Source organism: Salmo salar, chromosome 01 (genome assembly GCF_965601325.2).
Source record: "Salmo salar chromosome 01, fSalSal1, whole genome shotgun sequence".
Classification (NCBI taxonomy): Eukaryota; Metazoa; Chordata; class Actinopteri; order Salmoniformes; family Salmonidae; genus Salmo; species Salmo salar.
Genome location: NC_138291.1, coordinates 66,590,697 through 66,603,022, shown reverse-complemented (window position 1 = coordinate 66,603,022; position 12,326 = coordinate 66,590,697). Strand labels below are relative to the sequence as shown.

Below are 12,326 nucleotides of genomic sequence, written 5' to 3'. Positions count from 1 at the left end.
GATCCAATCCACTGATTCACAGTCAATTAAAACCTCTCAAAGTGAAATCATCTACGACTCGCACTTTGATTAATCTGATAGAATGAGCTAACGACAGGAAATGGTGTCATCACTCTCTCGTATTCCTTCATCAGGGCCTGTCTAAAGAGGGGCTTTTTAAAGCTTTTTCTCATCTGTTGGGAGTGGGTGCTTGCCCATTACAATCGCCCTCTCTCCTCTCTCGCTCTCACCGGCATTGTAAGCACTGACTCAATCCAAAGAGAGTGAGAGATAGCAGATTTATTAGTGCTACCGTTTGGATTAGTGTCTCTTTAAGGGAGGCTGATTATTAGTACTATTAGTCAAAGGTCACCTTTTCTCCAACTAATTGTTTCAATACAAATGGGAAAGGACGCTGTAAGCTGTTGGGTTTGCAGTATAGCCCTATGGCTAGGGAAATGGGAGACTAAGAAGGTGTAGATCTAGGAGCTCTACTGTTAGAGATATCTCTTATCAACCTCTTAACAAGATACTTTTGTATATATGGTGTATGTGGACACCTCTTTAAATTAGTGGATTTGGCTATTGCAACCACACCCGTTGCTGACAGGTATATAAAATCAAGCATCCTGCCATGCAATCTCCATAGACACACATTGGCAGCAGAATGGCTTTACTGAAGAGCTCAGCGACTTTCAGTGTGGCACCGTCATAGGATGCCACCTTTCCAACTGTAAAGTTTGGTGGAGGAGGAATAATGGTCTGGGGCTGTTTTTCATGGTTCGGACTTGGCCCCTTAGGCCTTGGCAACAGTTTGGGGAAGGCCATTTCCTGTTTCAGCATGACATTGTCCCCATGCACAAAGTGAGGTCCATGCAAAAATGGTTTGTTGATCGGTGTGGAAGAACTTGAATGATCCTACAATGAGCCCTGACCTCAACCCCATGGAACACCTTTGAGTTGTATTGGAACTCCGACTGCGAGCCAGGTTTAATCGCCCAACATCAGTGCCCGACCTCACTAATGCTCTTGTGGCTGAACGGGAAGCAAGTCCCCGCAGCAATGTTCCAACATCTAGTGGAAAGCCTTCCCAGAAGAGTTGAGACTGTTATAGCAGCAAAGGAGCGACCAATTCCATATTAATGCGCATGATTTTGGAATGAGATCTTCGACGAAGAGGTGTCCACATACTTTTAGTCATGTAGTGTAACTTACCTGAATGTTGTGAAATCAGTGCATTGCTTTGGCGCTCAATGCAGCCCAAACGGCATGACAGTGAACTGGTAGAACCCTGTGGGTGTATGTAATGTAGTATACTCCTTTGATTCACATTCAGTTCTAAGCACATAATTTCAATACGCTGTAATGGTAGTTAGTCGATGCTGTAGATGATGATGATTTTGTTCTGGGTTTATTTCTCAGTGCTGGTGCGGGTCGGACTGGGACATTCATCGCCCTGAGTAATATTCTGGAGCGGGTGAAAGCCGAGGGCCTACTGGACGTGTTTCAGACAGTCAAGAGCTTACGCATGAAGAGACCGCACATGGTTCAGACTGTGGTAGGTATTACATATCGTAGCATCAACACATTGTTTGCCATGTTTGGATACAATTTATATCATAGAGATTTAATGCATGATGGTAGCCTAAATTAATTAAAAGATACAGTATAAAGATTACATACATTCAAATGATCTTCAAAAGAATGACAATGATGTATTTCAGTGATTTATGTTTGTTTTGTGTGTTTTGTTTGTTGTTTCAGGAACAATATGACTTCTGCTACAGAGTGGTTCAAGATTTTGTTGACATTTTCTCAGACTATGCCAATTTCAAATGACAATATCTGCTACATATACCCATGTATTTTTCCACCAGGCATATACCATTTTGTTAGATCGCTCTTTTAATCTCTTTTTACGCTTTGCACTTAAACACAGTACTTAAACTTATTGTACCTTATTGTAATATATTTGTTTGTGTCTCTGTCTGTTTTTTTGTTTGCTCGTTCAAAACAGCCCAAAAGAAAATGGAATATTATGTCTATTTAGTCATGAACTTTCCAACTAGCTTTGTGTCCTCAGTATTTGGATGTCAAACGTTTTGAATTGAAAACCTAACACCATTCGATCAAAAACGGGAATGAAGGGTTTATTATGTTAACATTATGTATATACACTGAGTGTATAAAACATTAAGGACAGCTTCATGATATTGAGTTGCACCTGGTCAGTCTATGTCATGGAAAGAGCAGGTGTCCTTAATGTTTTGTACACTCAGTGTACATTTAATTAATTTATGCATATAATCTTTATCTATTTATATAATGTAGAATTTAATGTACATTTTGAGTATGTTAAAAACATTACCACGAGATTGCCTTTCGTTCGCTGTGGTCTGTACCATAGCTATGGCACATACTGTGGAAGTCCACAGATTGGACAAAAGAACTGCTGTTGTAAAGATACACAACCTGCCATAAGAGTTTGTCATTGTTTTACTGACCTTACAAGTGACTTAAAGGGCCATTTAATATTTGCTGTGTATGATGTTTTTTTTATATCAACAGTATTGGGGTTTTTTCTTTATTTGTGCTATTTTCTACATTGTAGAATACTATTAATTAACACATATGGAATCATGTAGTAACCAAAAAAAGTGTTAATCAAATCAAAATATGTTTGAGATTCTACAGCCACCCTTTGCCTTGATGACAACTTTGCACACTCTTGGAAATATAACATATATTTTGATTGATTTGACACTTTTTTTGTTACTACATGATTCCATATGTGTTATTTCATAGTTTTGATGTCTTCACTATTATTCTACAGTGTAGAAAATAGTACAAATAAAGAAACACCCTGGAATGAGTAGGTGTCTCCAAACTTTGGACTGGTACTGTACATACAGTTGTAATAACTTTTTAAAGGTAGAATATAAAGCATTTGTATGCTTTTCAAAATAACTACAGTATATTGGACCTAACATTTCAGCGTTTGCATGAAGCAGTGCCATACAAAGATTGGAAAACCTTTCTGATCAAGAATCAATTGTCGACAAGTGACTTCAACTTCAAGTAGACAGTCTGCTAAGCCAGCAGACTGTTTTTATGTTTTTCAAGACTAAATTAAGAAGTTAGATTTCAACAAAATATACATTTTACTATTCCCATATAGTTAATAAAACAGCCTTCATCTCTGTAATAAACATGATTGGTGTTAAGGGAAATTATTATAATACCAATGTACCAAAAATATAGTATTTATTCTGTTTATAGAGTTCTCAACTTGAAAAGTATACATTAAAAACAGGCATCAATTTCCTCTTGATAAGGAGTGTTCAGTCATAGTGCCCTCATATCAATCACTAATTAACTTGATTATTATTAGCATTTAGCAGACACTCTTATCCAGAGCAACTTACAGGAGCAATTATGGTGAAGTGTCTTGTTCAAGGGCACTTCCACCTAGTCGCCTCAGGGATTTCGAACCAGTGGTTTTTCTGTTACTAGCCCAACCGCTAGGCAACACGTTAGGCTACCTGCCACCCGGTTATTGACAATAGCAAATTTCAGGAAGCTAGTTTCTGGAATTTCAATGGGAAATATATACACAGTATATGATCATAAATGTAATATAACACAAATTTGAATTACTTGGTTACCTGGTTATTAAGTGTTGTTAGACTATCCTTTTCATACCAAAGGTACATTTATGCATTCATAACCTCTAAGGAGTGGTTATCTGTAGCTCTGTTGGTAGAGGATGGCACTTGCAATGCCAGTATAGTAGTGGGTTCGATTCTCAGGACCACCTGTATGTACTAATAACTGTAAGCTAAATGGCGAACTGTATTAGGTAAAGGTATAAGGATTGTGTCTTCATTTAGAATCAGTCTTATGTACTGAGTATGAAATTAAGGCTAGTGGTTCCTGTACAGTCTCTTATCATTTTTTTAATTTTACCTTCATTTAACTAGGCAAGTCAGTTAAGAACAAATTCTTATTTTCAATGACGGCCTAGGAACAGTGGGTTAACTGCCTTGTTCAGGGGCAGAACAACAGATTTTTACCTTGTCAGCTCGGGGATTTGATCTTGCAACCTTTCAGTTACTGGTCCAACACTCTAACCACTAGGCTACCTGCCGCCCCAATCTTAAGTCTGTATAAAGTTTACATTTTTTAATTCTGAGTGCAATAAATGCAAAGAAAATAAACAAATTTGCCATTCATTTCTGCATATTTGTAAAAGATACAAAACATGTGTATCAAACAGTGGAGGCTGGTGGGTGGAGCTATAGGAGGACAGGCTCATTGTAATGGCTGGAATGGAATAAATGGAACGGTATCAAACACATCAAACATATGGAAACCACATGTTTGACTCTGTTCCTTTTATTCCTTTCCAGCCAATACAATGAGCTTGTCCTCCTATAGCTCCTCCCACCAGCTGCCACTTGTATCAAAGTAACTTTTTTATTGAGACAAATATATAATTTAATTTACAAACATTACATATTTATAATATCTACACTGACGTCACCTCTTAACACATTACAAATTTGTTTGCTTCCATCAAATTCAGTTTGAAGCTTATGCACTAAGCTGGTCCCGTTGGTGACGTTTAGTGTCCATTAGGCACTTAGTGTGTCACACCTGTGGAGAAGGGATTATAATCCTAATGACTGTTCCATTTCTAACGACCCTTATAAAAAGGACCCATGATTATTCCCACCACACTGTAAGGAATAGACGGAACGGAGACAGTATGTGATTCATTCATATGCTTTCAAGTACATTTAAAATTGTTAACTGATTTATGTGTTGATAATATCTACTAAGTGCATGTTCAATAGGTAATCATTGCAAGACAATCCCAAACTATATTTGAGTTATGATAAAATATTTTGGACTATCAAATGTAGCTTGTATTTTACTGGCTTTTTTTCCAGCTTCCATGGATCTTAGCAGCAAAACGGTTGTGCAGGTGGTGATGTTGGCGTTGATAGCTCAGGTCACTTTCTCTCAGCATTGGTCGTATGGGTGGCTACCTGGAGGAAAGAGAAGTGTTGGGGAGCTGGAGGCCACCATCAGGGCAAGTACTATTTACCCTATGTTTACCTGTATGTAAGTAACTATGTCTACCTGAACATACATGTAATTGTCCTTTAAGTAAATCTACTGTGCCTTGAAAACCTGTGAACATGTATATATACACCCAGGGGTCAGTTCCCCTTTCACGTAAATGTATCGTTCCTACAGACAGTGAGTCACACAGCCGTGGCTTGCTAGTCACGTGGCCGTGGTTTGCTATATAAAGCAGGCAGACAAGCAACAAGGTATTCAGTTACTGTTCGATTGAACGTCAAAATGGGCAAAACAAGTGACCAAATCGACTTTGAGCATGGCATGGTGTCGTGCCAGGCGTGCCAGATCCAGTATCTCAGAAATGACCGTCATTTTTGGAGTGGGATATTTGTTCAAGTAGCAGTCTTTTCAAGAGTACATAGGCAAAGTTTATGAAGCTCTTTGAGGGTGTTGCATATCGAGTATATGGGTAATAACATTACAAATTCCTCTTACATATTGCTATCAAGATGATGGACACAGGTGGTGTAATGGTTCTTCCTGAGGAGACAGGTGCCCATGTCCCAGAGAGACTGAGACCATATGATGTAGTAAGTATTCATATTCATATTATAGGTTAGATAATGTATTCATTGTATTTCTAATGGTAAATTCCTTGTTTCGTCTAAAGATATTGAATTAATGTCTCCTTGTAATATGTTGTAAAAAGATATGCCAAAGTATCAGAAAGAAATGTTAAGATGAGAGTATTGGCTGACAAACGGAAAGCTTTCCTGAAGTGGTACTTATAAATGTATGGAGACAATGTTGCTAATTTCTGATACATCATTGTAATATACTGTAGATACAGTATTATACAACATAAAGTAGACTTCTGACGTTTTCACTTTGTTTCCCTAGATGTCAAAGAAACGGATGCCACATAAATAAAGAACTGTGAGACAATTCACAAAAAGCAAGAAGACAACGATGATGGAGCATTCAAGAACAGTTCTGTCCATTTCCAACTAAGATCACATTTAGATTGATGTAATTTACTTGAAGTATGAAACACTAACCTCCTGTAAAATTGTAATAAAGAGTGATTGAAAGATATGTCTCTTTGTATGTCCTTACAATACAGTATCTGCAGTGTCCTATCCAATTTTGGATTCATCAATTAGTGACCCATCATAAGATTGAGGTGGAGTTGACAAACCATGAATTGATTATTATCGTATATTTGTTTTCCATGACCGACAAGCCTGATCAACTTGTAATTCAACAACCTTAGCATGACAACAGCTGGTGATTAAGTAAATGTATTAAAATTCAATGGTGTCATTAGATTTGAAACAGTGGTTTATGTCCCTTTTATAATTAGATCGTATTGCTTGTCAGTCATGTATAATTTAATCCATAAAAACCCAAGACCAATTGCATTTTGAAACAGGACATTTATTTTACCTCAGATGTACTTGAGTATGTCACCTGTTGAATAATTGAATTTTGTTTAGTTAAAAAGAATTCTGAAATGTCATTTTTCGAATAGTTTTGCCAGGATCATAGACATCACTAAAAGACTGTGTAAAACTTTAATGTCGTTCAATAAATTGGTGTTAGTTATACACATTTTCATTTCATATCCGGCAAGGAAAGGAATCTGCAGGGGGCATTTGTTTTAAATAGAACTCATTTTCTGGCAAAGCCCAACAGACATGGTACCTCACTAATCGCGTAGTGCATTAGGGGCCCATGATTCATGAACTGTGCCAACACGAGGGAGACCCTTCATTGTTAGCGTGTGGTTGTAATGCCCACCAATGAACCCAAACCCGCCGGTACTTTAGGGAAAAGGTGAACATTTTTAAAGCACATAGAATTAGAAAGAAATTAAACCACTTTCCATTGCACTTTCAGAACAATGGTTCTTCATTTGTGATACCTAACATCGTTCGGTTAATATTCACGGTTACAATTTGCATAATGCAATCATTTTCTTAGATGAGGAAAGACTTAAGTATTTTACTTCAAAAAAGTACTTTACTCGTTTTTTACATGAGAACTGGCTCCAACTATTGCAACAAAGATATACAGTACCAGTCAAAAGTTTGGACACACCTAATCAGTCAAGGGTTTTGTCACGACTTCTACCGAAGTCGATGGCCCTCCTTGTTCGAGTGGTGCTCGGCGGTCGACGTCAACGGTCTTCTAGCCATCACTGATGCATTTTTCATTATCCATTGGTTTTGTCTTGTTTTCACACACACCTGGTTACAATCCCGTTCATTACCTGTTGTGTATTTAAAATAAAATGCAAGTTGGAACCAAATACGGTTCTTGAAAGCGATGCCATAGGGAACCATTCAGCGTCTCTGAAGAACCATAAATGGAATGGTTCTTTGAAGAACCATACAAAAATTTTAAAAACTAAAATGTTTTGGCCCTCCAGGACCGGAATTGAATAGCCCTGCAGTAGAATTTTAAGCTTTATTTGCATATTTTTCTGGGTCCCCTTAGAGTGAATTTTAGAGTTACCAGTACCACTCATGACTGTGCCTGCTAGTGACAGAGACATGGTTGTTGCATTCATTCATTTTCACTCCTGTGGCCTTCACCAAGTGAGATCCTAAGTGAATATGTTGTCATTAAAATGTAATTCTTTAAGACAATACAATACATATTTTGGTCCTGCTTTAAATTATGTGCAGTTAATAAAGGCTTCTTAAAGCCTTCATAAACACAACATAAATCATGATCTATAACCATATGTCATGTAAATAAAGAGTTCATAAATGTGTCATTGTGTGACATAACCACCAATATCAAATAATCTACTATGACATAAACCTGTGCGTTATAAAGGGTGGCATAAGCACCGCTTAATAAAAGCTTTATAAAATAATATTAAATTGAGGCTTCACAAAGCGTTTATAACCTTATCATGCATCTTGGTAGAGCATTGTAATGCCAGGATAGTGGGTTAGATTCCCAGGACCACCAATACGTAGAAATGTATCCACACATGACTATAAGTCTCTTTGGATACAAGTGTACATATTATATGGCATATATTATATTATATTACTCAAAAACAGTTATTGGATGGCCCAACCTCTTTCCCTCTAGGGTGCATAGTCAGTATTGGACCTGACCTCAACTTGCTGTGCTGCAGGATAGCCTTTTTTAAACCTGTTTGTATTTTTATTTAGCTAATTCTGTATTCTTTTCACAAATTCAGTTCTCTGGGTTTTGTTTTTCCAGGTTTCGGATCTCTCACAGTTTCTTCTGGCTTCCCCAAGTTATTTTCACACTTTTTTAATAGAAATACTGCACAATGGGATTTTCTGTCTTCACAACAATGCTTAAACCGCATCAGGGGACCACTTTTGATGTATGGAAAAAATCTAAGAAACTTTGATTTTTGAGTGTAGTTACCGTTTAATTCAGTGAGCATGCACTGTTTGGTTAGAAGTGTTTCTGTATCACAGCAACGGCACATGTGATGGAATTTGGAAATCAAATGGATACTTGTGGTAATACTGGACAGCGAAAAATGAGTAAGGTAACCTTTATTTATTATAATTTAAATGAGTTTGCAGTAGTTAAGCGTTGAGTTAGATTCCATAATAACCACCATTGTTATTTCAAATAATTTTGGTGACTTCACAGCAATTGCTAGCAAGCTAACGTTAGATCGCTAGCTAATATTAGCAGCATGGGCTAGCTAGCTATACCATTACAACATGTAGCTAGCTAGCAGTCTCAATTAAATACAAATTCCCCTAGATATAGCGTGATCTTACACGTTATTTACCTAGCAAGGTTAATTGATTACCTAGCTAGCTAGCTACATGTCGTAAGCTAAAGTGTACTGATAGCTAGCTAACGTTAGCTGGCTGGCTCCCTAGCTGATGTTATTATTCGTATCCCAGAGCCGTTTGCTTTGCTAGTTAGAGCCTAATGTTAGCTAGCTAACATTGAACCTGGTTGGCTGGCTCCCAGCAGATTCATGCAGGGTAGTAACGACATGATTTGGCACTATGTTCATTGTTGTTTAACTAGCTAACGTTAGCTGGCTGGCTCGTTAGCTAACATTACGTGACGTGTTTGATCTGACATGTTGTTTACCTAGCTAGGTTCATTGTTTACCTAGTTAGCTAGCTACATGTCTTAAGCTAAAGTGTACAACACCCATTGAATATGGCCAGTGTTGGTAAAAGTTGACAAAAAGCATAATGAAATTGTTGGCAAAAGAGCTGGTTAGGCCGTTTTCATGTTATCCAAAGGTAAACAAATCATTGGCCAGAGCGTCAAGTCTGCGCTCTGAACTCTCCGAGAGCGAAACGAGATGGGTGGGGCTAAAGCTTGAGATGGTGTGAATGATGCTGAATGGGTGTAGACAAAGAAGAGCTCTTCACTAGATACCATAACAGTCAAAGGCCATTTTCTCAAAAGTGAGTGTACTAATTTAGCAACTTTCAAAGAAGAATTTCTTTCCCATTGTTCCTCAAACATTCAGTGTATGATATACTATTTTGTAGCTCTGAGTCTTTACTTTTATCCAATGTAAAAAAACACCATTTAAAATGTTGCTACATGAGACCGGATCAAGTTGGTGAGTCACATATGAATCGAGTTTCCCATCTCCCCATTTAGAGTATTTCTGGTGCAGCACAGACATACCCTTATCAAGAAGGTTTGACAAAGGTATTTTCTAACAACCTGCTAACTTTCTTTGTTGTCACTTTTAAGGTTGGAACCAATGATTGATATATTCTACTGGTCAAACGTTTTAGAACACCTACTCATTCAAGGGTTTTTCTTTATTTGTATTATTTTCTACATTGTAGAATAATAGTGAAGACATCAAAACTAAGAAATAACACATATGGAATCATGTAATAACCAAAACGTGTTAAACAAATCAAAATATATTTTATATTTCTGAATATATGGAGTTTGGTACGCTAATATCTTGTGTTGGATTTGCCCCAAACATAACACTATGTATTCAGGACAAAAAGTCAATTGCTTTGTCACATTTTTTTTGCAGTATTGCTTTAGTGCCTTGATGCAAACAGGATTCATGTTTTGGAATATTTGTATTCTGTACAGGCTTCCTTCTTTTCACTCTGCCAATTAGGTTAATATTGTGCAGTAACTACAATGTTGTTGATCTGTCCTGAGTTCTGAGTTTTCTCCTATCACAGACATTAAACTCTGTAACTGTTTTAAAGTCACTATTAGCGGTTTCCTTTCTCTCCGGTAACTGAGTTAGGAAGGACGCCTATATCTTTGTAGTGTCTGGGTGTATTGATACACCATCCAAAGTGCAATTAATATCTTTGACATTGAATGTCCCTCTCAAGGGACATTCAATGTCAAAAATATTTTTTTACCCATCTACCAATAGGTGCCCTTCTTTGCGAGGCATTGGAAAACCTCCCTGGTCTTTTGTATTTGAAACTGTGTTTGAAATGTATTGCTCGACTGAGGGACCTTACAGATAATTGTATGTTTGGTGTACAGAGATGAGGTAGTCTTTCAACAGTGACTTAAGCAAATCTTTACTCTTTCATTTATTTAGGCTTGCCAAAACAAAAGGTTTGAATACTTATTGACTCAAGACATTTCCGCTTTTCATTTTTTATTAATTTGTCTACCTTTTCGAAAAAACATAATTCTACTTTGACATTATGGGGTATAGTATTTATGCAGTGACAAAACAATCTCAAAATAGTCCATGTTATATTCAGGCTGAGTATTACAGGACACAACATAATGTGTCAATAAATAGTTTATAAACGTTCTGTTGATTTATGAGGGTTCTCTCATAATCCATAGCTTACTGTAGGGTGTTTAGATGGGTTGATGGACATGCAAAGTTTGCATTGGTTTGTGTGTGTATGTGTCAGAGCCAAGATGATTTGGAGTAGTCCTACCTGAGACTACCGCACCAGATATTCCTCTTCTGTTCCCATGCTGGAGACCAGGGCTTGATTACAACCTGTTATAATGATCCAAACATTTTGTTTCTGATCTTTCAGTGGGGGAGAGGGTGAATGTGACAAAGTCCTGACTGGGCCCAGCACCGCACGGTATGGCTTGTTACATTGTTGTGTGTGTGTTTGTGTACTGAAGAACCTGTAACTTGGTTCCAGAAGAATGCCACATTCAATAGCTTACGTTGGAGGCTTACATCAAGCTAAATGTTTCTTGGTGTAACATTGTCCCCAGGCTATTGTGCACACAGCACATATGTATAAGCCTGGGATATAAACCATTCAAAGTTTGCCTTAGTAGGAGTGACCATAGCATTCTATGGGAGTGACCTTACTGAGTAAGGTATTTGTCATCAGGCTATGTCCTTTGCTAGAAAAACATTCCCCCCTGGTCGTCACTAGTTAACACAGTCACAAAGTCCTAATCATGGCAAAACCCCACCCATTTCTAAAATGTATCTTCTTAAAATTAGATTTCAAACCTAACCTTAACCCTAACCTTAACCACACTGCTAACCTTATGCCTAACCCTAACCAAAAAGCACATTTTTGTTTTCAGGATTTTTTATTATTATTATTTTTTATGATTTAGGCTAGTTTGAATTTGTGGCAGTGCTATATAGTAGAAACTATTCCCCCTGGCCTCAAGGGAGAAAAAAAATGACATGCCCTACCTTCCAGCTAGCTAAGTACGTAGCAAAAGACATATCTAGCTAGCTAATGGCTTCACCGAGAAGAAGAAAGACTACACCCTTAAAATCTGCGGTCAATGTGTGTGGCGCTTGCGGAAAAAACGATCCAAATAAGAGCTACAAACACCATCTCTTTATTGCCAAGATGTCGGACCAATATGACAGAGGTGCACACGACATATGGGGAAGGCGTTGTGGAAGATGATTGGTTGGTAGATGAAGCTGCAATCGAGCATAGTGGGAAATATGATAATAATGGGTGTGGTTTTGTTTCAACTCTGGTTATTAACACCAACAATGGGATTATTTTACACCACTGGGTGCTAATTTAACTTTTTACAGTGTTACTTTAACTCTTGCATCAACACTAGAAATGTTATACTGAAAAATCAACACTAGGTAATATTGTCCCATTTGCTGTTTGGTGTGAAAGGGACACATCTGCAGGCTTCCATATCGTAGATGCCACGTTAAGAATGTTAAGAACTCAAAAGTTGTTTGTTGGGCATAAGTTCTCCAAAGAACCTTAAGAGCTGAGGAAGAACCATTTAAGAAACAACATTTTTCTCAGTCTAGAATTGTT

General features: G+C 37.6%; 2 protein-coding genes across 2 annotated transcripts in view; both read left to right on the top strand.

Annotated features, from left to right (window-relative positions):
* Positions 1-2,513, top strand: part of LOC106607391 (receptor-type tyrosine-protein phosphatase epsilon) — a 63,450-nt gene extending 60,937 nt beyond the window's left edge. The window contains exons 20-21 of the mRNA XM_014204316.3: positions 1,402-1,537; positions 1,744-2,513. Of these exons, the coding sequence (XP_014059791.2) occupies positions 1,402-1,537; positions 1,744-1,818 (211 nt within the window). The 3' untranslated portion in view covers positions 1,819-2,513. The remainder of the gene's footprint in view (positions 1-1,401; positions 1,538-1,743) is intronic.
* A 1,913-nt stretch (positions 2,514-4,426) lies between these two features.
* On the top strand, positions 4,427-6,158 carry LOC106608723 (progonadoliberin-3). The gene is made up of 4 exons (XM_014206827.3): positions 4,427-4,745; positions 4,932-5,074; positions 5,577-5,657; positions 5,968-6,158. The coding sequence occupies exons 1-4, from the start codon at positions 4,661-4,663 to the stop codon at positions 5,995-5,997; spliced, it is 339 nt and encodes a 112-aa protein (XP_014062302.1). The 5' UTR covers positions 4,427-4,660; the 3' UTR covers positions 5,998-6,158.
* The last annotated feature ends 6,168 nt before the right edge of the window (positions 6,159-12,326 follow it).